Source organism: Haemorhous mexicanus, chromosome 10 (genome assembly GCF_027477595.1).
Source record: "Haemorhous mexicanus isolate bHaeMex1 chromosome 10, bHaeMex1.pri, whole genome shotgun sequence".
Taxonomy (NCBI): Eukaryota; Metazoa; Chordata; class Aves; order Passeriformes; family Fringillidae; genus Haemorhous; species Haemorhous mexicanus.
The window spans coordinates 11,920,269-11,947,853 of record NC_082350.1 but is presented as its reverse complement, the minus strand read 5'-3'; the positions used below and the strand labels follow the sequence as shown (position 1 = coordinate 11,947,853).

The 27,585-nt window shown below is 40.0% G+C and overlaps 1 protein-coding gene across 1 annotated transcript; it reads right to left on the bottom strand.

The window, feature by feature from the left end:
- Positions 1-1,445: 1,445 nt before the first annotated feature.
- Positions 1,446-26,475, bottom strand: ATP1B3 (ATPase Na+/K+ transporting subunit beta 3). Its single transcript, XM_059855363.1, has 7 exons — positions 26,212-26,475; positions 18,648-18,776; positions 14,999-15,106; positions 13,295-13,482; positions 12,497-12,547; positions 7,492-7,578; positions 1,446-3,756 (listed from the first exon to the last, which is right to left on the bottom strand). The coding sequence occupies exons 1-7, from the start codon at positions 26,318-26,320 to the stop codon at positions 3,586-3,588; spliced, it is 843 nt and encodes a 280-aa protein (XP_059711346.1). The 5' UTR covers positions 26,321-26,475; the 3' UTR covers positions 1,446-3,585.
- Positions 26,476-27,585: the final 1,110 nt, after the last annotated feature.

Here is a 27,585-nt window from a genome sequence, read left to right as displayed (position 1 = left end):
AAACTGTAAATATAAATTCATCAGAAGGCTTCAGTAGTTTGATGGCAGACTTAGTGTGAATGCTGAGGTGTTTTAACAAAGTGTCCAACTAGCAAGATGATGATTAGCACTTCCACTAGCAGGGAAGTCAAAGCTCTGAATAATTGCAAAAATCTGTAAGATTAAAGCTTTGAGGATTCTGTCATTTTTAAATCCATACTCAGAGCTGCCCACATACTCTTAGCAACTAGGATTTTTCCAGAAACCCTTAAATTATGCAGTTTTCTCCATCACACTCATTTTTTAAGAAGACCAAAGTGTACCTTCTGATGCAAAGTTCTTGTTCCGCTTCAAGCTCTAATTAACTCAATCTCTCCAAAAATAATGATTAATAAACTTCACAGAGAGGTAAACTTAAACAGGGCAAATCCAGGTTCAATACCAGGCTCCTGAGAACACTGCATTTAAAGAATTGTATGAAATCATTGAGCAGGACTTGGTGCTGAGAAATATATTTTTCCTTTCCAAATCTCCTACTGAGAAAGAGGCAGGGTGCAGGGGATTAAAAACACAAAAAACAAGACCCACCCTCCCCACTCTTGTTTTTGTTTCCATACTGATTCACAACTCCTTTAGTCTACAACCCTTCCTTCTACTCATTTCCATCCAGATTTTCTCTCTACTGCTAGGGAGACAGCAGACATTTCAGTAGAAAAGGAAGGAGTTTTCTTTACTACTGTTCTACAAGCAGCATCATCCCCAGCTGAAAGTAATTACTAGTCAATGCTAAATGGCATCTGTCCTCAAGGGATCACCTTACCTACTGCAGGCTGGATGTAAAGAAAGCCTTACAGCTCATTTTGGCTTTTGACAGGCTTCTCCTCAGGCTCCCCTGTAACCCTGTGTGTGTTCACGTGGGGGGTGGCAATGGGAATGGGGCATGGCAAGTAGAAGGCATCTCAGCTGATCTGGGACACACACCGGCAATTTTACAGGTTTGAAATTAAAAGTCCTTCTTCCAGATTTGAAGGTACTAAAAGTTACCTAATAAGAATTTACCAGTATAAAAGTTAAACATTTCAGATTTCTGGTAACATGGTAGTTAATTCAAATCTTTAGTCATAATTTAAAATGAAGGCTAATAAACCTTTACTCCAAAATTCATATGAAGGAAAACAGTAATTTTATCCTGTCCTAATAGTCTGTACATCACTTTACAGATAATTGCTGTATCCTTCACCTACTCAAGACACAGAAATAAAAATGAGAAATAGTTCAGTTTAATTAAATAGCTTAATACTAGATTTACTACCCACATACAATTTACATGCTTATTTTGATAGCTGAACCCTTCCAAAAGTTGTGGTTTTTTCTTCCCCCCCACCTCCCTCCTCCCCCCCACTGATAATCTTTACATGTTTAAATTTAAAAAAGAACCCAAAACCAAAAAACACTAGTACAGAATCTAGAGAGAACAGGAGTTTATTGAGTTTTACCTGTCTGAAAAGTGCTGGTGAAAAGTTGCCATTTCATGCTTTGTCTATAGACAAGGTAAGTCAAAAGAGAAATTGTTGCAAAAAACAAGCTCATTTGCAAAATGAGTGTTTCTCCAGAACTTCTTACCATTCCTAAGTGAACACAAATGTGAGAAGTTTTTACATGAAGCTAGTTCTTTTCATTGTCAGATGCAACATCTACACTTAAGGTCCCTCACAACTATTAAAATACTTTCAGGCAGTATTAATACACGGAGAAGCAATTAGTCATATCTTCAAGAAGCCAGGTATCCCAGCTCTAAAAGTGCATCATTTAAAACATTAGTAATGGAATATTTTGAAAGAACATCTCATTCAGTATTAATGCATGCCATTATTACAAAAATATTCATTGCCTATTGTAGGAATAACAACTTTCTTTTGTAGACAACAGAAAGCATGCTGAATGGTATCAGATCAATATAAATCTATTTTTAATGAGGTTTAAGACACTGTTCAAGTCCCATTAAGAGCAGCTTCCTCCAACTGTGCATCAGAGTAGGCTTGCACAGTTGTTAAAAGTTTTTCACTAATGTGGCTTAGACTGGCCCCAAACATGAAGCAGGGCATTAAGACTGGATCTTGAATTTTAGAAATCCTTCATTTAATTTGTTTAAATAAAATATTAAAAACCACTGTAATAATTAGGTATAAAAGTTGTTAAGTAACAAATTTGGGCCTAACTAGTACAACATACAGGTATTTACACAAATGCAGATTTGCTGTGGTCTTTAATATGGGAAGACATCAGAATGTGAACCATGAGCTCAAGCCCACCCCCCCCCAAGACTGAAAGACACAAAAACCTTGAGGAAGAGTAATAGAAATTGCATGTCAGTTCAACTGCCCAAGTCAGCCCAAGAGCATGGCTCAGCCTGGTTCAAAGTGAGCAATCACAAGTAAACCAGTCTGGTTGTAGTCATTTTAGCAGCTGCACTTTAAGTTACACTGCAAGTAATTAACCCCAAGTCAAGAAGGTATTTCTACAAAGCAGTTGATGACACCAATTTTCTAGATGGATGATGATGAAATACATAGAAAGTTCAAGATGAAAGAGCAGATGAAGACGTGAGATGTTAAAATGATGCGACAAAACAGATATATAAATTAAACAAGAATGTTTAATCAAGACAATCCTTTCTTTTTCCTTTTTTTTTCCTTAAACAGAGGTTCTTCCAGAATTGTTTTCATTGGAAAATCAAAGCCTATTCCCACAATAGTGAGGCCACTTCTTTCAAGCAGCTCTGTTGTACAACTGTTACCAGGATCCTAAACTATTTAAATTGTTTTCTATTGATATTTCTGAACTAAAAAGTTTCAAAATATTGTAGATTTTATTTGTGCTCCACATATTACAAGCAATTAACAACACAAGAAAAGGTTCAATTCCTCAGCTACAACACCAAACTCTATACCAAGTATTACATGTACACAATACTTGCACAGTGACAAGCACAAGAAAGTACTAGTTAAGCACTTACTTTCAGATATTCATACCAATTCTTAAAATCCACTTCAGTTCTCCCACCCAATCTACAATTTAAGGCATCTCCACACAGCCATCCATCCACTGACCCACCCACTCCCATACACACGATTTATGTTGGAGGTGTTTACTCTTACAAAGAAATCACTATGTCAATCAGGTACCATTTATTATTTATCCCTCTAACTGTGTCAGCATTGAGATATGACAGTTAAACCAGTGTTAAATCAATACAATATTTACAGAGCACAGCACATTAAGCTTGAGACACTCACTTGGAGAATAAAACCACATTTTAGAGCAGGACAAAGGTCACCATTATTATGTGTTTGAAAACAGCTATTTACAGGTCCCTATGACATAACTATAGTCTGTACACTGTTCCAACAGGGCAGGCAAAAAGCAGGATAGGCATTTATTTTAAGGGAATTTAAACATACAATTTGGAAGCATATTATTATGCTACCCTGAACGCCATGAACCACCTTAACATTCTTCAAGGTGGTCTCATATCCTAGAATGGCATGTCCAGCTGATACAAAACAGACAACACAACATTTACTTTGTGGAGAGTGCTTACTCCAGCTATTCAGACATCTGAACTTTGAAGGCAATTCGTCCCAGGAACTTGTCACGGTCATCTTGATTTTTTAAATTAGGTGAGCCCAGGATCTTACACTCAATTGCTATTTCTTCTTTGGTACCGTTGGGGGTAATTGCTAGCTGAACAGCCACTAGAGGCTGCAAATAGTGAGCCTGGTAAACAGAAAGATGGGGAAAATATTTGAGACCAGAGTAAGTTGGCATTAAATTAACATATAATCCATCAGAACAGTTAAGAAAAAGCTAATCAGGAACCCAACTTTTCAAAGTCCAATTTGACTCAGGTAAGGCACTTTATTTTCCCAGGTTAGAAAGACATTCTTCATACTATTTCTTAACTAATATATTCAGCATAATTTGTGTCACACACAGTATCTTCAAGATGCATATGAATTTCTACTTTATTAATTCCAATTCTTCTAGAAACCTTCAATGACAGGACATCAGAAATGAGTGTCTTTCACTCTTCTGCTTGTTTTGGGTTTGTTTGGCAGGGTGCATGTAATCTGCTACAGAATGCAATTTTTCTTCTAGCAGGGTTTAAAGTGTTGGTTTTTTTCCAAAAGCTTGGCTCAACAAATACTAATAAACCAGCTTCCCTTCTCCCCTATCCCATTTACTTTTTCAGCAACAAACCATTCTGAAAGGTGTTATCTGTTTAACAGGTTTATACAGAAACCTTTCCTTGAACATCCTGACAGTATCCTTCCTGGTCAGTTATGTTTGGTGGAACAATTACAACTTGTGACTAATGTAAAAATTAAAATTTAAGAAAGAGAGTAGAATCAATTCCATTCTTTTGTCAACCCAATATTGTACCTCACACTCAATTCAATGAGAGCTTGCATTCTCTTGTAAAGTGCCTATGAATTAAATAGGAGCTTATTATACACAGTTAAGGCAGCATTTTATGCAATGTTCATTAAGCATTTCCATAATTTATTAGTATTTTTAGGTCAGTACTGCTGACTGATGATTATGCAAAATTCTTTTCCAGGTAAAAATTCATGTAAGACAGTGGACTAAACACTACAGTATTGTGTAAGTATAAACCTTGAATTTTAATTGAACAAAATTTTGTTTTAAAACTTTTTCCATCCTCATCAACTTAAAAGAGTCTTTAATACATCTCTGTTGGTTTTAGGCTATCTTCTCTACCAAAGAACACACTAGAGAATACTCAAAGTCTCATTTATAAAGGATGATGTCATCGAAGTAGATGTGCTAAAATCTTTAATATTAAGTACTAGTAAGAAACAGACTGAAGTAGCTGCTTTCATTGGATAATGGTTTTACTTGATCAGAAATTTTCCTGTGCTCCCATAAACTTCAGACTGGTAGGGTGTAGCAGGCGCAGGGCCAGCTACGGCTCCGTGGAGGGATATTTAGAGATAGGTATTTGCTGAGTCATAGGAATTGAACCAGGAGTCCTCACTCTCATCCTTCAGGCCTGCTTATCTCTCTGTGACCCCATAGGCTAGTTTCCCTAACCCTTACAATTGGTCAGTTTTCAATCCTCCCTAACCCTATAAAAGAGGCTGTCTTGGCCCATTTCTCGGAAGAGCAGCTTCAAGACCCTTCGCGAGACCCTCAGAATAAACCATCGTGGAACCCTTGGCCGCCTTCTCCTCTCTCATTCTTCGTCTGCCTTCCAGAAGCCACAGCCAGCCACAGCCCCTACGAGCAAGCTAAGAGCTGAAATCATAAAAGAGCCGATTTTCACTAAGAGCTGACAATCACTAAGCTTGCTAGTGGTCACGGCTGTGCCGCAGTCTGGCCTAGGGCACCCCAGCCTCCAGAGGGCTGAGGTATCCGGCCTTGAGACTGCTTGCCTGGGGCGCTTACCCTACGAGGGATCAGCTATCCGGCTAAGAAGCTAGCCCCTGTGGCTTCATTTTATTTTACAGTAGGGAGGAAATGCAGCCAGACAAGACTCCCTCAAAACTTCCCAGCTGTAAGGGTGACACTACACTTGGAGTTTTCTAAAAATCAGAACTAAAATTCCGATGTTTCCTCAGGGAGAGAAGTCTTCTCACCATCAAGGTTTTTCCAAAGGGGCACACAATTTTCTATGATGTTTTGAAAAGAGATGATACCAGAATGGACTTTTACTCAGTATAAAATTTGGAGAAGGAGGGAAGAGAGGCAGCATCCATTAACTATGTCAGATCATCTAAAAAAGGGAACATTCCCCAAGGTCAGTGCTGGGCTCATTGTACTAAGCAGCAAAAGACAAGAACCATTCTGGACCACAAAACTGTAGATATTATTAGTAGTATTTTTCTGGCTCCTACCTGAACAAAAGCAGCAACTTTGTTCAAATCTTCTTAACTCCTTTACAGAATAAAGTAATTTAACAATTCCACACTGATGTAATATAAAAATTCTGTTGCAGAGCCAAGGAATCAATCCACACCCTTGAGATGCAGTCAAATACTCAAACTTCCCACAACTCTTCTTACTGCCTCTTCTTTTTCTCACTATGCTAATGTTAGGAGAATTCGGCCTTACATAAGCAAGAATCCCTAAAACCATAGCCCCAGTTCCATATAACAAAGAGCATTAAAAATAATAATAAAAAAAGTTTTTTCTAAATCACCTAATTCAAGCAAGGACTAGCACTGTGTTTTGCCTATCTTCATTAGTGTCTTTTCATAATCTTAATTTTCCATCAGTATAGCAGCAAGATGAGAATTTTGTTAGTAAAATTCTTCATCCCATCCTTGGTACAAACTGGGTCTTGATATGTCAAGGTGCATAGATGCTGTATTTTGCATTTCTTAGGGAAGCAGTGCTCTCTTTCCCTATTCTTTCATTTCAAGAACAGGAGAGAGTCTGTACTGATTCCAGCTGTTGGAAGCACAGGCAATCTCTCTTTAATTTGAATCCCTAAGTGAATAGATGGGGTACCAATTCATAACATGGCAACAAAATGGAAAATACAGAATTACCCAGAAGTAACAAGAAAGCAAATGCTGAAGGAAAACAAGCTCCTTCCACATTAGTAAAAGCCATAGGAGTTTAAAAAAGGTTGTGGAACTGCTGCAAGTATAGCGTACACTGGAAAAATAACTGAGAAAGGAGTAATCTAATACAAAAATCATTTTGGTGTAATTACAGCCACCCACCATGGTACACTATGGATCTAATAGATTTATGTTTGAAAAAGTACCTTTATGTCCAATGGTGAACAGTGTTTATTAGACTAAATAACTTGGTCAGTAAGAGGCAATATCATTTTCTGTTTTATAGAAGGTCCAGATTTTCTGCATACAGTGATCACAAATTGATGCAAGAAAATAAAAAGATTAAATTCAAGTTTCAAAAGAAACTGGAGTTTTAATTCTGTGAATACTATGTTCATAAAGTAATGGGTTTAGGGTTTTTACAACAATAATTTTAGAAAACCCCAAACCTATCTGCTGCATTGAAGTCCTTCTTCATAAAACAGGGCAAATAGAAAGCATGACATGCAGAGCCACAAAGAAATATAATCAACACCACCACAAGGATATGAGCTCAACATCCTATACAGAAACACCAAGGTTTAACAACTAGAAAGTGTATTGTAACATGAAGACGGTTTACTTCTCCTGCCTTTCCCTACACTCAAACAGACTCCAAAAGATTTCAATGAGCAAAAAGGAGCAGTGACTCTCAAGACTGCTGGTGTCCAGCCACTCCTTCATGAGGACAATGCCCAGTTTGTTCATGTCTGCCAAAGCATGTCTCCAGCCTCATCGACTGCTGTGTAACGTCTGCATCTGTAATATTCCTTAGCAGCACCTCATTACAAAGTTCAAACTTCAGAATTAATCTGCTACTAGAAACTGTAAATGCACACAGAAACAAAACACAAAGTGAAGACCATCATTGGTGGGTACTTACATGCAAGCTTTTCCCATAGTACGGGAAGTACATCAAGTCCATTGCGCCATTAGGAGGAAAATAATTTATGTTAACCATGCCTTCTTCCTGTAATTGCAGACAGCAAGGAAAGTCGAAATTAACATTTGCTTGCATAAAAATGAACACAAAATTAAAATGATAACCCAGTGATGAACTGCAAGATACCTAAAAAAGGGCAACTGACTTACAAACTTATAAAATAATTCAAACCGGATTTCTTTTGGCAAACAGTCACATGCTGCACACATCTGCTGCAGTAAGGATGAGCAGTACTTAAATTAGCAATCGAGTCAAAGACAGCCTGCCTTCACACTTATGAGTCAAAGAAATGGGGAAGGAGGGTGTATGTTCATTGTAATGAGTAATTTAACAACCCAACCTCCCATATATAATTAAAATCCCCAGTATCTCCAAGCAAGCCTGTGTATTTTTGGTGAATCATGTGCTGTTTAAAGCCAGGTTTTTAAGCCTCTCAATACAATCCCTCACAGAGAACCACAGACACCTCTCTGCAACAGTGTAATTCCTGACATTAGGTGCCCTCTATCCTTCAAATACAGGACAGATATGAAGAAACCCAAATGGTTAAAATGGTGATGTTGCTGGAGTTATATAATCCCCTCAGAGGAACAATATATACAGATGCAGGCCTTATCACTCAACGGGCCCTGCAACCCCAAATCCTGGAATAAGAATAAGCTACCTACAAAGCTGCTGCCTAATTTCTGGCTAAGGAGTCACTCAATCCATAAAATATACAAAGCATGTATGTATGATTGAGCTGTCCAGACACAAGTTACCAGTATAGCAATACACAAACACCTCTCCCTATACACAACATTCTTCAAGACTGTACATCCTGGCAGAATAACAAGCTGCTCCAAGTTTATACCACTAGGAAATGCCCACATCTGTAACCTTGTGTAATAAATTAATTTATTACCATAAGCAAGAGAAAGTCATTAAAAGAACCACCCCAAAATGCTAAATGCAAGTTCAGAACATCACTGCTTGTTCCATGTAATTCACAAGTTCAAAGTTAATTAGCAAGTTTGTTGTTGTTTCTCTATTACCATATACAACAGCTGTAATTTTAAATAGATCCCTACAAAATTCAGAAGATAAATATGTTTTGATCTTACTTCAGTTAAGAACAAGCCACAGCTCAAGATTACCTTCTTTTCACCTCCTCAAAAGAACATACAATAGTTTTTAGGATATGGCCACATTCTCATTCCTTTGCAGTAAATTACTGCACTCATTAATATAAGTTTATTAAGTGTTTTGGACCTTGAGCTTGCATATAACTATTAAGCAGGAATATGTTGATTTTCACCATTATTCTTTATTTTATTTAAAGCTCATGCAGCTGAAAATACTTACTTTTCAAGTATGTTGCTGAAATAATGGTTAAATAATCAGCATATGGAATAACATAGGCAAAGTAAACAGAAGTAGTGCTTTCTGGAGCAGCTAAATAAAAGGCATGCATGCAGTCATCACTATACACTAAATATATGCATTAGGCTATCAGTGCAATAGCAGGGAGGTTCTGGGACATGCAGCTGCCTATCTAATGCAACTGCTGGGTGGTTCCAGATCTTCCTGAATAAGCAATCCTAATTAATATCCCTTCCCAATTAAATAAAAGCAAACTAAAAAAGACCTAAACAAGCTGCATTTGCTGAAGAACTTCAAGAATCAGTCCATTAGTGAGCGTCACTTTTTCTGCTTATCATGTAGTTTCCACAAAGAGCTGCTGACAGTCAGCAAATCTGAAAATTGGACAACGTAGCTGGACAGACAGACTTCCACCTCTAACTGGGTCTTAAGACTGCAGTTTAGAAAGAAGAATTTACCAGATATTGAAATAATGTGCTAAAGAAATAATATAATAAAGACCTAAGGAAAGAATTTAGGAAGGAATTATCTATAATCACTTGAGAAGAAGAAATAAGATAAGATAAAAAGCAGTATTCATTAGAAGAAACTGTAAAACAACAGATTTCTATCACAAAGAGCAAGTTAACTCGGATCCTGAGTATGCTGACAAAAGCAAGGCACAGAGTGTCATTCATACAGCCATTCTTCATTCTTGTCAACTACAAAGTGATACCTAACACGAAGTCAAGATGGCCAATAAACAGCAGAAATAGATGTATTTTGGAATTAAGGCTTCTTTTCTTTTCTCTAGTTAAAAAACCCCATCAAATTTATCAGTTTTCAGTAAAGGTTGTTTTAACTTGTAATAAATACTGCTGCAAGATGTTCTAGCACATGTGAAACTGCACAACTCTGACCCCAAACTAAAGACCTAAAATGCTGATCTTCAAATTTTGTTGGTTTATTTCTCTTTCTGGAGATTCTCAACACTGCAGCAGATTAGTTTCTACACAGTGCAGGATTGAGTGTCTGACACTGCAAACACTCACATCCCTCATCTACAGAAATTACAGTGATGACAGCTTCAACTACATGAGGGCAGAGGGGGAAGCATCCCTGGCTATAAGTATGCTGACTCTGAAATTACCCATCTATCTAAAATTTTTCCATTAAAAAAAAATTCCCATATAAAAAGTGCAGGGAGAATAAAGAAGATTCATCTCACAGGACAATGCCTGAAGAACATAAATTCCACACTGAAAAACTTAAAATTATTTGCCAGGTGCCCAAGATTGGCAGGATGTGCAGGTTGAAGCTACTGAACTAATTTTGTATTTGAGAGACTTGTAAAAGCAAAAATACCACTTAAAAGTCAGATGGTGTGTTAAGTCCAGGCAGATACTTCTCCAAATTGCTCTCAATACATGTAGGATTGATGCACAGAAGCTCCATCTGAGCATGAGGAAGAACCTTCTTCCTGGGCAGTAACTGGGCACTGGAATAGATTGCCCAGAGTGTGTGGAGTCTCCCTCACTGGAGATATTCCAGAACTGTCTGGACACAACTCTGTGCCATGGGCTCTAGGATGACCTTTCTTTGAGTAGGGAGGTAGGACCAGATGACCACTGTGGTCCCATCCAACCTTATCCACTCTGTGACTCTTAATTGTAAGAAATATTTAAAACCAGAGATGAAAGGGAAATAAAAATCAGTGAACAGTTAATCTACAGGATGAATTCTAACTGGTACCTAAGCTTTCCTAAGCAAGTAAATTATTATGAGCTAAGGTGAGAATAGGCTAATAAAGATAAAATGGATACATTCAAAGTAGCAAAGCCTGACAAATACTTCCCTGGAAGTCACTAAAGAATTAGTAAGATTAATAATTTTAAAAATCATAACCATCACTCTTGTGTAGATCACAAAAATTTTAAGTGGATGCGGTAGCAGAACTTCATACTTACAGAAAGGAGATGCAAGAAAACACACACAAATCACTTCTATGTATCCCAAAGGGTAAAAAAATAGCAAAAAATGCCACCATGATCGACCAAGTTGTTATCAAGCTTACTGTTTTGCTAGTGAGACCAGTTAAAAGGGTAAGAAGTATCATCTGTTTAGTATATATATCTGTTTTTACTATTGTCTCAGAGCATCCCTAGACAAAAGTTGAAGAAATTCATCATAAAACAGGACTGCCATCAATATTTTATAAATCACTTGAACATTAGTTCTCAACACCTCACAAGGCATTTCTGGTGGAAATGAAGATGATTGCTCTGGAGCCTATTCCATGTTTCAATTAGGACTTGAGAGGCAAACTCAAGTTCATTCATTGATGGCACCAAACTAAGTAGTGCAAAACACTTCAAAGAACTTGATCCCATTAAAATGATCATCAAAAATTACACAGGAGGGCCAAAAACAGCCCTATGAAATTCAAAGCTGTGAACTTTGAGAAGTCACATCTACAAATATAGACTGGGAAATAATCAGAAGAATATTTAAATTGTTTTACTGTTTAAATCAAAGACTACTAGTGTATTACAAACAGCTTCACCTTGCTTTCAATGTGGTCACAAAGCGAGAAATGCTGTCACAATGCCTCAGCCAGAGGCAAACTTCTATCTAGTTTGGAATATCACATTGCTAAAAAAAATTATAAATTAGGCAAGTCAAAGAAGAAAGAGTACTAGTAGAAGTAGAAAGAGGTTAATTGCTTTATTCTGTTCAAGACAATGTGAGGTTTGTGAATGGAAGCAAAGAAATCAGTCTCAAGTAAGAGGAAGAATCACCTTTGCTTGCTATGGACTGTCTTGGAGAGATCAAAACTTTCACAGACCCCATAAAAATCATGTATTAAAATCTGTGCCTACCACAGGTATCTAGGATGAAGGCAGAAACCCTTACAAGTGTTTGTCTCATTAAATACCAGTATTTCCCAGCCTACACTTTTATCAGTCACCAGAAGCTAAAAGCCAGGAGTCTGCCCCTTGCTCAAGCTACAAACTTACCAACTCTTTCACTGCTCCCCAAGCAGTCTAGGAAAAACACCCATAAGTCAAAGTAATTATTATAATTGCAATAAAACATTCTGTGTAAATCCACTGGTACATAACAAATACACAAAAATTAGCTGTTATTATAAGTAGTTTATACTTGATTTGAAGGCAACTTTTACTTGAGTGGTAACATTAGTTTTCACACAGTTGTCTTACCCATCATTTATAAAATTGTCTAAGGTGCACTTGCAGCATGGAGAAAAAATAAAAATAGAGGTTATGAAATGGGAAAACAAAATATAACTCACAATAAATAAATAAACAAGACCACAAATACACATGTATGCACTTTCCTCATATCTAAATCAAATCAGGTAGCTCAAACATCTAAGGTGAAAGAACAACCAACAAATGTTTCTATAGGTACACTGAAGAAATTAAAGACATTAAAACTAAATGAGACATACAGTAAGGTGAAAAACACAAACAAAAGAACAGAATCTCTAAGAAGAAGGGAAGAGTGAAATAAACTACTTCATTATTCATCATAATCACAAGGAAAATCAACAACACACTTATTTATTACATTCTGAACTGACCTTAGGGGTACACTGTATATGTGGCTCTCCTTCAGGCTTTAATCCAATTATCTAAAGGAGACAAAGTTAAAATATTTACAGGTCTTTTTCCCACTTTCTATTTTTACAAACTGAAATCGAACTTTTCCCTCACTAAATATGAGTTCATATAGGGACTAAGTCTATCTAGTATAATTTTCAGAACACAATTTTAAACTAGGACTAAGATTTAAAGCATTGTTAAATAAATAGTTACTCAGGTTAACTCAAAATATTTACAGTAGTAACAGAAAGTACTGTTTTCTTATTTTACATTTAGCATATAATTTTAATGGCTCAAACCACTTAGGAATTCAAGATACAGGTACATTCATCCATCAGTAACAGGACATCATTGAAAAGTCAAATACTTTGTAGTTTTCCTCACCTTTCATGGTTTAGGAGTTACAGAATACATTAGATTAGAGTTATTACATTAGAGTTCTGGAACACAGACATGAAGTACAGCACTTTACTTTGCAGAGCAGTCTAGAATCTGTTTCACAGAACAGTAAGTAAAAGCAAAGAACAATATACTTCTGAAAACAAGATTCAGATATTTTGGTTCAAGTCGTCAAAGCGAATACTGGCAAGTAATAGAATACTTAAAAAGTTTACTCTCTGGAATTGCTCAATGTTTCAGTAAATTACACTATTAAAGAAATATAAATATCTTGAGTAGCAAACTGAACACATTTCAGTCCTTTCCACAGTATTTTTTTCATACAGCAATAGTTGGGAGCCCTTGTACTAAGCGCTAAAAGATAAGCAGGCACTTACTCTATTCATTTTCACAAGCACGCAGGGAGTTCCTTTAGAATAGCCAAAATTTGCATCTTCCTTGCCAGAGCACTGTCCGAGGTCAGAGAGGTTAAATCGACAAGCCTTTTTAACAGCAGCATCGCTCTGATCAAAGATCTTTCCCCGGGTACAGTCTATGTTTTGTGACTGCTTTGAATCATTATATGCTATGAAACAAAAACAGCTTGTAAATCAATGGTATAAAGCACATAACCAGCCAAAACCTGCAGATGCCTATATAAATAATTATCCTGTTACTTCCCTAAGAGTTTTCTCAAAGTAGTACTTTCAGAGCACTGTATCTTACATCCACCTTAAACACTTTTTCAAAGCCTAAAGACAAGTAGCAGTGTACTTGAATGAAAGACTGTTACAGAAGAATGAATGCTCTCCTGCTTTTAAAATTGTAACAATAATCACAACTTCATGAATTTCTGTACATAAACTAACCACATATGCTAAGCCAATAATGTATTAAAATACAAAAATCAAGTTTTTATCTGGAAACTCGACCAGTTTTCCCTTTCCACATGTTTCATTTACAAACACACAGGAAACTTGAAAGTATTCCAATAATTAATACTAAATTGCCTCTACATTTGCATCAGATAGTACAGTTTATGTTATACTAACATCTCAAGTTGTTTCTCACTTTTTTTGTGTTTCTGAAGTGCACAGACCACACTGTCACAAATGCTAAATGACTCCCATTTAAGACACTTTGTGGTTTCTTCTCCTCCCTTACACCCCAGCTCCCAGCTAATAAGGTAAAATGGAGAAAGGGAAAATTCTTCCTGATGCAAGACCCAAAGAACTGCAGGAGAGGCAGGTAGCCATGAAATGCAGCATTCCTCTCAGGAACCCTTGGCAGAGCTCTGAAAGAAAAGCCTACTCATAGAATCTTTTAGTAGGCACCAAAACTGTGAATATGGAGAGATTCAAGTATAGCGTAGCTAACAAAGCAACTCATGCACACAGGTGAGATTTCACAGCACCTGCCTCATTCTGACTTACAACTTCTGAGGGGTTACACTTATTAATATATTCTAATAATATGGAAATCAATTGAAAAAGTGTACATATAGGCACATACGTGAAATATTTACAAACCAGTGATTTTTCCACCCTTCAGATTTGTCCTGTATTAGCTTTTCTCCATGTTCTAAATTCAATGTTTTAATATTTTTGTGTGTAGATACTGTGTATCAGAGTGAAAAATCAATAAATTGCAAATAATTTAATCTTTGTGTGCCTCATTTTTCAAACAGACACCCAAATTCTTCAGATTAAAGTACTCTCACTCAGTAACCAAATAATTTAGATTAAGACTAATCAGATAACATAGGTCTTGTATTTGTGTCCAAATACAAGACCTATGTTATTTTAAATTAAATTCTTTTGGCACATGTAGTTTCTACATGTTACAGTAATTTTAAATAACCACATCACCCAAAACTCTCCATTGCGTACTGGACTACTCCTCATGCTCAGGCTCTCTGTCCAATACAGGCATTTTACTCACCATTTTCTGTAAAATAGAGACTTTTATATCACACATATCTACAGTAACCCTGAACTTGCATTAGTCTCCATTGGCAATTAGTAACTACAAGCAACTACAAATGAAATAATGTACTCAGGATTAAGACTCCTAAATTACTTGGGCAATTGTAAGTAACTTACATTCAAGGAAGTTTTGAAGTGTAGTAACATATTCTGAATATGACTGGCTGTCACTCCTATTAAAGTAAAATTCCAATGCAGTGTCTGGCTTTGGTGAAATCATAAGTCCTTAAAAAGAAAAAGTTTAAGTTAGGAACTAAGCAACTTATCTTTCCTTCACCACTCTAACCCCTACTCAAACATCCATAAATTGGAAAATGTCTATTATCTGTAAAGAAACATTAATGTTACCCCTATATTCTACAGTACTGGAAGGTACTTTGTGCTTGAAGCCAGTAATTAAAATCAGCATTATATTAATTAACATTTAAATCCAACCCAATGTATAACTGCAATTCACAAACCAAACCAAGTGATTAGGAAAAGCAAAATCAGCAGTTTAATCACTTTCAATCAAAGATTTTTATTGATCCACTTTCCACACTCAGCAAGTTAAGCTTTAAAAATAATTTTTAAAATACCCAAAAGCACACCCAGGAAACCTTCACTTCAAGCAACAGTTCAAAGATTTAGGCAATAGAGAGTGAAGCTATGATTGTATTATTCTCACAGAAACCCAGGAAAAAAAAATTCAAATTTGATTATACATAAAGGTGGCTTGAAAGTTACCCCAGTCAAAACAGACAAGCCAAATTAGTATTCAGTCTTCTCGTCCCTCTCCTCAAACACAGCTGAGGTGCCACCTCCTGTTCCATGGAGAATAGGAGACACTTTACAGAGCCCCAGGGCACGGCTCGGCCAACGCTCCGGAGCTGCCTCCCGGCGCCCCGGGGGAGCTCCAGCTCCTGCTGCTGCCTGCTGGGGGCACCGGGGCAGGGACCAGAGCTGCAGGAGGTACCAGCCCATGGATCACCAAAGGCCGAACCCAGCCTCAGCTGGAGGATGGGCAAGGCACACATGGAATAAAGTGAGCACGGCCCTCTCAAGTGCTGAACTGCCCCTGCTTCCCAGCTTATGGCCCAGAAAGCTGCAGAGTTCAATCTCAGGGATTTCTCTGGAGCAGGTAAAAGCAAATAGCACACTGATACACCCAGCCTGGGCCACCAGGAGCTGTTACTCACACAGGTACCTGATGGCAACAAAAAAACCCACCCCCAAAAAACCAGGCTGTCTTCATAAAAAAAATAAACATTTAAGAAAGTAAGATAAAGTTAGGTTACTGTAGTTAACCATCACAGTATGTAGTTCATCAGCCTAGGTCTGTTAAGGATTTACCTACAGAAACGCCCAAGCTTCTCATCCAAAGGCAGAAACTATTCACAAATACTTGCAACTTGCAAAAAATAAACATCTATACTAGAAACTCATCACCAACAAATGTTCTTCAGATTTAAAAAAAAACACAGACACAATTTAATGTCTTTTGGTCTAGGTCTCTTACAGGATTCCAAATAAATCATAAATACTCTTTTTTTTGCAGTAACAGCAGTTAAATTATTTCCATGGATACCACCAAGTAAAGGCCTTAATGACTAAGTCCATATTTTGACTGCAGACTACTTTGCACCAGTACAGTAATTTTCTGGCCTTCACACTGAACTGGCATGCAACAAAACAAAAGGCAATTAGTAGCAGGGCTGAAAAATCACTGGAGGGTTTTTACACATTAGGAGCTTTTAGGGGATAAGAGATTATTATCTACAGAACTATAATGTAAATGAAGGACTTAAATGGTATTTTTCAAAGGGTATACGACAAAATAACTAAACTAGTCATCAATGAAGGAAAAAATAACTTGATGAGATTTACTGCTTCAGGGGAATGTCAGAAACATCCTATGAAGAAGGGACTCCACTTCCAGTGGATTACATTCTGCCTAAAAACTATGGTATAAATTCTACAGAAGAAGCTATTTGAAGGACTGATGCATAGACTGTGAGAGATGCAGGATTTGAGCACTTCTAGAGGAACAGAATTAACAGCCTCAGCATAGGATCACATCTAGGATTGTAAAAGAGATTACATTATTTTACAATTCCAGAAGGGATTTAACAAAAAAGGTTTTAAAATAATCTGGATTTGATTTATACTATTATATCCCAGTGTACAAAGCAATTCAGGTATCAATTATAAAATAAATCAATTGTGAGATTTCAAAGTACATTTAATGTAAGAGGAGAACCTTTGACCTACGGCATCCAGGTTTTGTGTGTAGATTTTAGGTTTTTTAAAAGAATTTAAGTTTACAGCCAGGAACATTACATGTCTCACTGCAAATGAAAAACAACAGAGTTAAGGAAAAACATTAAAACAGAAACAAGCAACTTGATTAATTTCAATGTATGAGTTACTAAAGACATGCTTAATAAAGATACTTAATTCAGAAATGTTACACGAATTCTTCAATTAAAAACTTATTGCAGCATACATATACTTTTAAAAACAAACATCCCTTATGACTTTTTTCAAAGCCAAGGAAAATTAATACCCTGAACTACATGAGAGAAGAAATGTCACTCAAGCCCAGCATTAAGCCACAGCCACCCACAGCTTCATCCACTACGATGCTTCTGACTTCCACAACAGACACAATGGAAATAGGGAGAAATGGTCAACTAAGCCATCTTTTTTTTTCCCTCATTTATTTTTCTTCTCTTTTTTTTTTTTTTGTTTTATTATTCTTTCAAGCATCTAGCCCATTCTTAGCTTGAAAAAACAGCACAAATCCTCAAAATCCCTTACAATATGACACCTGTTAGAGAAGCCAGAACACTACACCAAAACAAATTCTGCTCACACTGGCCCAACTGCAACTTGCTCAAAGATCACCATACCATCTTAAGTGTGGATACAGCTGCAAGATCATGTTCCATTTTAAGAGCTTTGCATTCAACAAAAGGAAAAAAGTATTTTAAAAAATAACACCATCTCACTTCCCCCAATATATTATTATACTGGTGAAGACAATCATGTTATTACTCATTCTTATTTGTACAGAGTTGGTTTTTTAAATATACAATTAGTTCCTTGAAGCATCCAACAGTGAGACAGGAGGGCAGTACACAAAGGAAGCAAGACAGCACTTTCAGCGGCAGCTACGTGTTACACAGACTTAGCTTCATCATAAACAGGGCCCTTCCTCTAGTAGACCCCTATGTAAGAGGTCTGCAATCCCTGAAATCCACAGACTTTCCATGTCAGTTGGAAACTATCTAATACTGTAATAAAAACTCTGCAAAGGCCTCTATCCCACAGTCCTTACATGCTCTTGAGTAGATCACATCCACAGTAGAGCCTTCCTGTACCTTCTGCAAAGTATCAAACACTAATCAAGGTGGCCTTCCACCTCATCCAAGAGAACTGTTTTAAAGTAGCTTTACAACAACTTGATTAAATTATAAACCAACTTCTACATCAGCATGCTGTGTGGATCGGCAGGCAAAATTGTGGTCTACATGACAAATTCAACCGACAGGAGCTTAAAGGAAAAAACAGCAAAATTTAGCAAAAAAACCCCCACAAAAAGCAAGTGCCTGAATTTATGCTATAAACATACATAACTTGCCTTACACCGAGTTTTACCTTTGCAACCTGCAAGTAACTGAATAATGATGATTTCCCATAAGAGGTTCATATTACAAAAGAGCTCTCAAATGAAACTCAGTTGTTAAACCAGACAGAGGTTAATGAAAAATAAATACAGCGTTACCTGGACTAGAAATGCGGTCCCGGTACTTGGGTATATCGCTGCTCAGTGTCTGAAGCATAACCCACATTGTGAATGTGAAGAGTGCTGCTAGGAAGCCATAGAATACCAGATAGAATAGCAAGATCAATCCTGTAAAGAAAAAGTTAAAATTATGATTTTTGTTTCATCTAATTCCATTGCCTGTTTTGAAAATCAGAAACAGGAAATCAGCAATACAATGTTTGTAGTCAAAAATATGCCTCTAGCATACATATGTAATGCACAGTGCACAATAATGCATACAAAAAGGTTTTCTTAATACCTTCTGATTCTTAAAGCTTAAAGACCATTTTGGCATCTCTATTTTTAAGAGAGAAGCACCAAAAACCACTCTTTGGGCTATACAGGAAAGCTAGCAAAAATTACTAAGCCGTGCATTACAAAAAAAAAAACAAACTGTCACTTGTTTACTAGAATTTTAGCTTTGTATTTGGCTGTTGGGAAGATGAAAGAACTGAGGGAAAAGATAAAATTATTACACTGAATCCAGACCAGGGAGGAAGCAATTGTTGCTTTAATAACATAGTTCATATTTGAGGGAACTCCACACAAGAGTAGTCCTTCACGCATGTCCAGTTACAAGACAATTCTCAGGGTGAAAATGCTTTCTGCCACGTTTTTGAAAACAAACCAAGCCTTCCTTTCAGATTTATCCAGCCTAACACACGCACCTACTTTACCAATCTACCCCAGGGACCCAGCAACCCCACCGAATTCACCAGATACACAGGTTATTACCAGCTTCAAATTGTTTCATTAACTGAGCACTCAATACCAACCTAAATAAATGTGCAGGATTCTGTTTAAAGACTGAGAATTTGTCAAAAAGAATGGGAGCTATTAAAAGTACTGAGGGGACTGGATGCTTGGACTGAGAGCCTAATTCAAAAACATAACAAAATGTTGACACAAATTCAATTTTTATTGGATATTCTAGCCATAAGGGCACTATCAGAAGCCAGATATGCAACTTGGGTATGAAGAAATGCACTTCAAAACCATTATGCAACATCCTACCACTGACACTTGACAAAAACAAGTGCAGAACTTTCTAATCTTTCACAGAAAAGTAAAGAGCAAAAGTAAACACAACTGTACCCCAGTGCTAGGTACTGTCCACTGGAATAAGACAGAAGGAAGCCTAAGCCCTGGCTCCTGTCCCAAAACTATGCTTGCATTTTGCACTGAAATAGCCTCTAGTGCAGTATGGTACCCAGAAACCTATGACTGCTAAAAATCCAAGTACCCGTTTTACTTCTCCCAAAAGAATTTTGTGTGCATCTATTAAAATAATGACATGGTTTCCAAATTCTTTAAGTAAAGCTCTCAAGAGCAACCAGCTGAATGCTAGTGGATTCTCCATTTGGTTTTAGTTTTCAATCTCACACATTGATGAAGCTACTTACCAATCTACAATAACCTGAAAATGATCAGTTATTTAAAATACACTTAAAACCACCAAGATGTAAGATTCTATGCCGCAATTAGAAGTAGCAAAGTACGCAAACACAAAAACAAGATTACTCTATAATGAACAAGACAGCTGGGCATCTATTGTGAATGATTGCTAAGGTTATTTATTTAGAAACTATTTAGCTGCTACAATGAAAACACAAAAACAAATAGTAGAAATTCTAGTCAACAAAAGCCAATATAAGAGTTGCATCTGTATTTGGCACAGTAGCAATGTGTTTTACCTACAAGCTTGTAATTGCTTTAACTGGATTTAAAGCAGAACGAGGATCTTCTGATTAATATCCACTGTGTTCTGGGTATTATAAAACCAACCAAACAAAAAAGCTCCCTTATAAAACCTCTGGTCAGCTCTCATTGTGATCTGTACAAGTTAATCAACTGCTGGATACTTCCATCAAACTCCCTAGACAGTACACTTTCCATCAAGTGACCGAGACATTCATCAAACAGTCCCAATGGAACAGAAGAATTTGACATGTAAGACAAGACAAGCAGCTGCTGTGGCAAGTAGAGTAAAAGCAAGAAAATCAGGGAAGTTATTTCAGAATACACTCGTATTTGATTTCTAAAACAATATGCCATACTTCACCAGAAAAAGAAAAAAACTGATGAGCATAACATGGGCAATCAGAGCACCATGGAGTGCCGTTCTAAGCAGACATGGCCCTAGGAAGAGTCCTGCCTTGGGCCAGCACTACCACATCACCTGCACTCTGACCCTGAAGGGCAGGTGCCACTAGGGCAGCTCTCCCCAGCGGGGTCACAGGTGCCCCACCCACCTACGCAGCCCCTCACTCCAGCAGGGCTGGCAGTGCTGGGACCCCTTCCCCACCAAGGGCAGCTGCAGGGCAGAGCTGGGCATCCCTCCCAGACTGGAGGGAGCACCAGTACAGGGCTAACAGTGGTCCCCACTCCCTGGTGGAGACTGCAGTGACAACAGCACCTTCCCAGCTCTGCTCCTCCCAGCAGCAGCCCAGCCACCGGGGATGTGCAGCAGAACACGGCTGGAAAGGCTGCTTCTATTCACAGCCCTGAAGCTCCACTAGCCGCCCCCAGCCCAACAAAGTTTAATCTTTATTTTACTACAGCTTGTAAATGCACTGCAGAACGCTGACCACTAAACCGACCCATTTACATTACTTTGCCACATTAAAATGAGGGAAAAAACAAACAACAAAAATCCCCTTTGCAACTTCCAACAGCTCCAAACTGAGTAAGCTGGTCTTTGTGAGCCTATTAGTACTAATTACCCTTAGCTAATCACAGCGAGCAAGCCATAACCTGTCAAGACACTCTGCCAAAATAACTTCACATAACACTGGATTTCTTGTCAGGAAACAAGATGTACCCAAGTAACAGTGAAAAGCTATCTTCCATATTTCCTCCAAACAAAGTACAGCTTCCACATCTAACATGCAACCCAATTCAACTGTTGTACAACATCTTGTACACCAAAATGATAACACAAGAAAAACTCAAAACCAAAATTCTGCATTACAATTTACCTAGTTGTTTTGGTTTGCCTTTTTTTTTTTTGCAGGGCATCACAGTACCAAAACCAATTCTTCAAATCCTAACCACATGGACAAGCAAGTCAAATCTGGAAGACTTCAATTTCTGAACCAACATGTTGATACTGTCATTAGCTGGAATTAATTTGCAGTAATCAAAACACTTCGCCACTGTGAAAATTAGAATTTCTCACTCTGGTGAATGCAAGACATCACATACCTGGCCATCATTTCCATGGAATACAAGCTTTCCAAACTTTACATGGCAAAAGCAATGAAAAGCATGTTACTCAGGCATAAACCAGACTGACAAATCTACCTGTACGTAATGCTTAGTTAGATATATACAGGGATCAATATAAGCACTCCCACAAACAGGGTAGCAACTATTCAACATTACCTGCAATAACAAAAATTAAATTGTTTTTATAGTTTGTTGGATTCCATGCTGCACCAATCCTATCACCTGCATGACTGTCCTTCAGAATCTTTAACAAGTGGGATTTAAACACTCAAGTGATCTTCCTACTGACTAATGCCAGGAACATCAAGGAGTTTTAGTCCACCTGCAGATGACTTCCTTACTTTAACCTAACTATACACATTAAATAATCACTAATAATGTTTCAATCTTATTTCTTGGACACTCAAGAATTACTGTTTTCCAGATTTGGGTGACAGCAGAGGGAGGAAGAAAAAGACTAGTTAGAAATACAACCTCAGTCCCATGTTACATGTTGTGTCACAATAAGCCAGGGCTCCACACAGAACATGGCTACACTCCTAAAGAATCCCAAGAGCCAAGATCTAATGCCATGATTAAGAATTTAGAACACCCCACCACCACCACAAAATACACTTACTGTACTACTAGAGCATACTGATATCTGTTAGATAGACAAAGCAAGATGCCTTTTTTCAGAGTGCTCTGAGCCAAGGAAAATAAAATACTCTACTGCAATGGCAGACAGTGATGCCAGAATGTTTAATATTACACTACTCATGAAGAAAGCTAAATGACAGTAAATCCCTGCTCTAAACACCAATAAAGAAGACAGAATAACCATGTCAGAAAAGCAGTTAAAAGTCTGACAGCACTTTTTTTGTCTTCACTGAATTCCAACCAGGAATTCAAAAGAAGCAAAGACAAAAAAGAAGCAAAGATCCTTTGTCATGGTGGCCAACGAGAGTGTATTTCCATTGACATAGGGGAAAGCTTGCCCAGAAATAAGGTGCTGAGTTTTGTTGGTGGGGTCTTTGCTTGCATTTACAACCACATATCTGTGCACCAAAAAATACAACTAAGCATTCAAAAGAAAATTCAGTAGGTCTGAATTTCTGTGCACATCGAGGCAATGCCTCGAACACTCTGACACAACCAGCTTTACAGAAAGACTTAAATACACCTGACATGACATCCACTGTGACCAAGTACTGCTACAGCCTATACTGCCCTTCTTTTTTGGCACAAATTATTTTTTATTAACCTTATGTGAATAGAATTAACTATCTTGTAAGACAATGCACACACCTGAGCATGCAGTGAGCATCTCAATACAAGCGGTTTATGATGATCTCACTCCATCCTTGCTAACTCCAGGCAGACACAGCACCTTGCCATTACAGGCAGAGACTGATGCTGATCCCCATTTTACTTGCAGAAGGCCCCACCCAGCAGTCTGCTAAATCCTCCTTTCTCTGCTCTACCTGATTAAACGCTGGGTGCAGCCCAGACCCACCCTCGTCCCCATCACCTCTTCGAGGACTATCAGCACCCCTCACACCTTGCTGCTGAGAACAGCACAGCCTCAAGTCAGAAGTTTTCTCAGTATTTTCTGTCTCTTTTAAACAACAAATGATTATGCCAAGTAATTAAAAATAGAAGAGTTTGGGGGAGAGTGTGTGTAGGTTTGAATATCAACTTGTGAAAGATTCAAACTGAAGTACCCCTCAAGTCTGAAAAAAATTAAAGTGAAAATCTCCAATTTTTTTCTGCAGGAGGAGACATATCCAGTTTTCACCAAGGTGTAAAAAGCAACTCTTCACCAAACTCTAAAATGCAACCTCTGTTACATGACAAATGAATACAGAACCACTCGTGTCTGATCTTTTCACAAACCCTGAACTGGAAATGGCAGATAGAGGAGTACTCCAATGCCACAGCATTGGCATTCATAGAGAATCACTGCCTTGCAGTTACCATTTACATAAGCCCCCCAGACTATGTCAGACTGGGGAAAACATGCACATACTGTGAATAATTACTTAACGGCTTCTCTACTGCTCTTGTCTTATTTCTGTGAGGAAGCTGTCTTGAGACAAGAGAAATGTGCACAGAAGAACCAGAGCCAGCTGAATTCTCATCGTGCTGTCCCTGGAGACACGACAACCCAGCAGGCTGGCAACCAGAGGTCCCCTCCCCTATGCTCTCGCCATTCAGCCCAGAGACCAGCAACAGAAAAGCAACTGTAGTTGGTGAGAGAGCTCTAAGCTCACACCTCGACGGCAGGAGCAGGAGACCTAACCCTGCATATTCTTCTGTGCCAACAGAGCCACACGCTTAGTGTCCTGCCATCAAAAAGTTAAACCAAACAGAAAGCCACACACCACGCCCCAAAATAGTCAGATTATAATTAAATTAAAGAAGCACAGTATGTTAATCATGAAATGCCAAAACAAACAAAACACTGAAAATATGGTATTACTGAACATTCACTTCCTAATGTCCAGGCTGAGGAAATGGTATACAGTAGTAATCACATGCCAATCACCTAAACTACTAAATAAAGTAGTTATTATAACTATTATTAGTTATAATTTTTCTTCTTAATGAAGTGAAATTATTTAAACTGTCTGTCGATACTTTCTAAAGTAACTGTGGAAACTCAGTTACCAACTAAGTCAACTTCGAATTTTATCTATTGGCCTTGGTCTAACATGGACTAGTAACATCCTAGGCAACTTATCCTACTAGATAGGTTTAAACAGAGAAGATTTTTTTTTTTTTTAAGGGGAAGATGAAACAAACAAAAAACTAAAAACTTGCAAGCTATTTCTAACATATCTACAGTCTGTGCTGCTCAGACTCATGACACAGCCAGACTTCAGCAATCCACACACCCAGCCCACGCACTTGAGGAAACCTGCCTGTACAGAACGATCACTAGACAACAGCATAGTGGAAATTTCCTATCCTTTGCTATTCAACTGGCTGAGTAGCTGCAAGCTCTTATTTCCATCTGAATGGAGGGGAACTCCTGTCAGAGCTCGGGCCCGCTCCTGACAGACAGGAGATACTGGCACGGCAGAGAAAGCACACCCCAAGCACTGTCCGCTTAAAGCTCCTCCTCGCTATTTCAACATCAGCATTCATTGAGATCGTGTCAAGGCCAAGGATGTATTGGCCTGTTCCTTAACACCACGCTGAGAGCCTTGTTGGTTTTGTAAGCACAACTATTAAGTATCCCAACTACATCCAAGTTTTGGGAGGAGACGCAGCATTTTCTGAAGTCAGTAAATACGTCCCATGAGGACTGAAGAAACATCCTAATATTAAGCATTTGTACAACTGCTTAATATGAGAAAACACACTCGGAAAATCAAAATATTTTTATTGGAAGCAACCAGATTACGATAACATGCTTTCCAGCTCAGAAGAAAGCAATAGGATGACTACCTGAAAATAGGAAAATAAACACTGCCTTCACAGGCTTTATTGGAGAGCCTTCATTTAAAGCTTCCTTTAAGAAAATAAAAGGCCCAGAAGCCCTACGCTGGAACAAATTTAGCACGATGACGCACAACCACACAAAACGATCACTTTCTGGAATTGGGGCTCATGAACTTTTGGGGAGGGGGGTTGGGGATTTTCCTTTACTCTCCCCGAACTGCAGCTCCAAGCATACAGGCAATTCGCGCTCATTCATTCTGGATTCCGTGAGGCGCTGGAGCGCGGGGGGGCCTCGGGCACGGCTGGAGCGGGGGAGCTGCCCCGGCACGCGCAGGCTGCGGGCGGCGCGATGCCGCGGGCGGGGCCGCCCCACACCTCGCGGCGGAAACCCGTCACGGCCGCACCGCGGCGGCCCCCGGGGCGCCCCCGGCAGAGCAGGCGGGAGAGGAGCCCACGAGCCCGCACCGGTTGCGGGGCGGACGCTGAGTCATCTCGGGACGCGCCCCGGGAACTCCCCCTTCCCCCCGACCCCCACCCCCGCTGTCACGGACGGAGCTATTTTTAGACCAGCGGTTGTAACGGGCACCGGGGCGCGTGCGCCGCCGCGACCGCGCGGGCCGCCTCACCTGGTGCGCGCCGCCCCCGCATCCCCGCGGGGACCCTGCCGCATCCCGTCCCCTCATCCCGGCGAGGGGCCCTCCAGACCATCCCCGCGGAGGGCCCTCCCGCATCCCGTCCCCTCAGCCCCGCGGGGGGCCCTCCCGCATCCCGCCCCCGCAGCCCCCACCTCCCGCGCTCGGCCCCGCTCCCCGCCGCCCCTCGGCTTCGCCGTGCCCCACCCCGCCCTTGTCCCCCGCGGCAGGCTTACCCCAGCTCTTCGCCGTGCGCCCCAGGAACTCGCCGCTGTTGGGGTTGTAGATGAACTGCCGCCACTCGGCCATGCTCTGGCGGAAGGGCTTCTTCGTTTCCTTAGCCATGGCGAGGCGAGGAGCGGCTGCGTCGCGCACTCCGGCGGCAGACCCTCCCCGGCAAAGAAAGCCACAGCCGGCGCTCGCTCCCAACCGCTAAGTAACTGCGGCCGCGGCGCCCGGCGGGAGAGCGGGCGGGGGCCGGGCACGCCGGGACCTTCCCCAATCCCGCCCTCCTTCCCTCTTCGCGCCCCCGCGCCGGGCGGGCCCCGCCGCGCTCCGCCCACACGCGATCCCCGCTGCCGCGCGCGCCCCCTGCCGGCCAGCGCCGCGCTGCTGCGGGGGCACGCGGCCCGGCCTGGCGGAGCGGACGGCGCCGAGCGCGGGCGGAGCGCGGGGCTCGCGCGGCGCGGCCTGGCCTGGCCGCCGCGCCCCGACCCCACCGGGCGCCTCCCAGCCCGGCTCCGGGCACCCGTGACCCCGCCGTGTGCCCGGCCGGTGCAGCGCCGGGGATGTCGCCCGGCGGGGCGGGTCCTGCTGCGCAACCATCTTAGAGAAGTGCCGGGCGACGGAAAGGCTCGCAAGTGTAACCGCATCTCGGCACTCCCCGTGATCCTGCACCGCCCTGAAACACGGGGTGAGAGAACACGAATGTGTCAAGATGCTACAGCAGGGCTGATGGAAAGGTGACTCCTGGAGCATAAGGGCTCAAAAGCTCCTTTGCAGTCGCGCTCCTGAAGGTCCGTGTAAGACAGCACCCACCCCCTTTCCCATCCCCCGGCTGGCAGCACGGCAGCAGCCTCCATTTACTCTGTGGCACGGATCAGGAGCTGGAATTATCTTTCCCCAGTAGGAAGCGGAGCAGTGGCAACCCCCGCGCACCCCCAGCCCCGGGGGTCACCTCCAGTGTGCTCTCCCTCACTGAGGTCTCAGCCAGTGGCGATAATGGCATTAACTGGGCACTTCGCAAACTCACGTGTGACAGGAGAGCTCCTACATCAATGCAGTTCTTAAAAATAGTAAGAGACCAAACCCGAGTGAAAAAGCTACACCGGGCTACATCTTAAAAATGTAAGAGACGTCTTATGAGGAATTACATATTTATCAGCATGGTTAGTTCAAATCATTACAATGATTGCAATATTGCCAGAAAGCAGTAAGTATAAAGTATAAAATAGAATAAACCTATTTGCCTTTTGAATGTCTGATTCCAGTAGTCTCTACTGTTACAGTACATCAACTAAAAAATTCTATTTGCTGTAGAACAACAACAGAAAATAACATATCACTCACTAATTACTCCTTGTCACACTGCTCAGCTAACATTTCAGGCC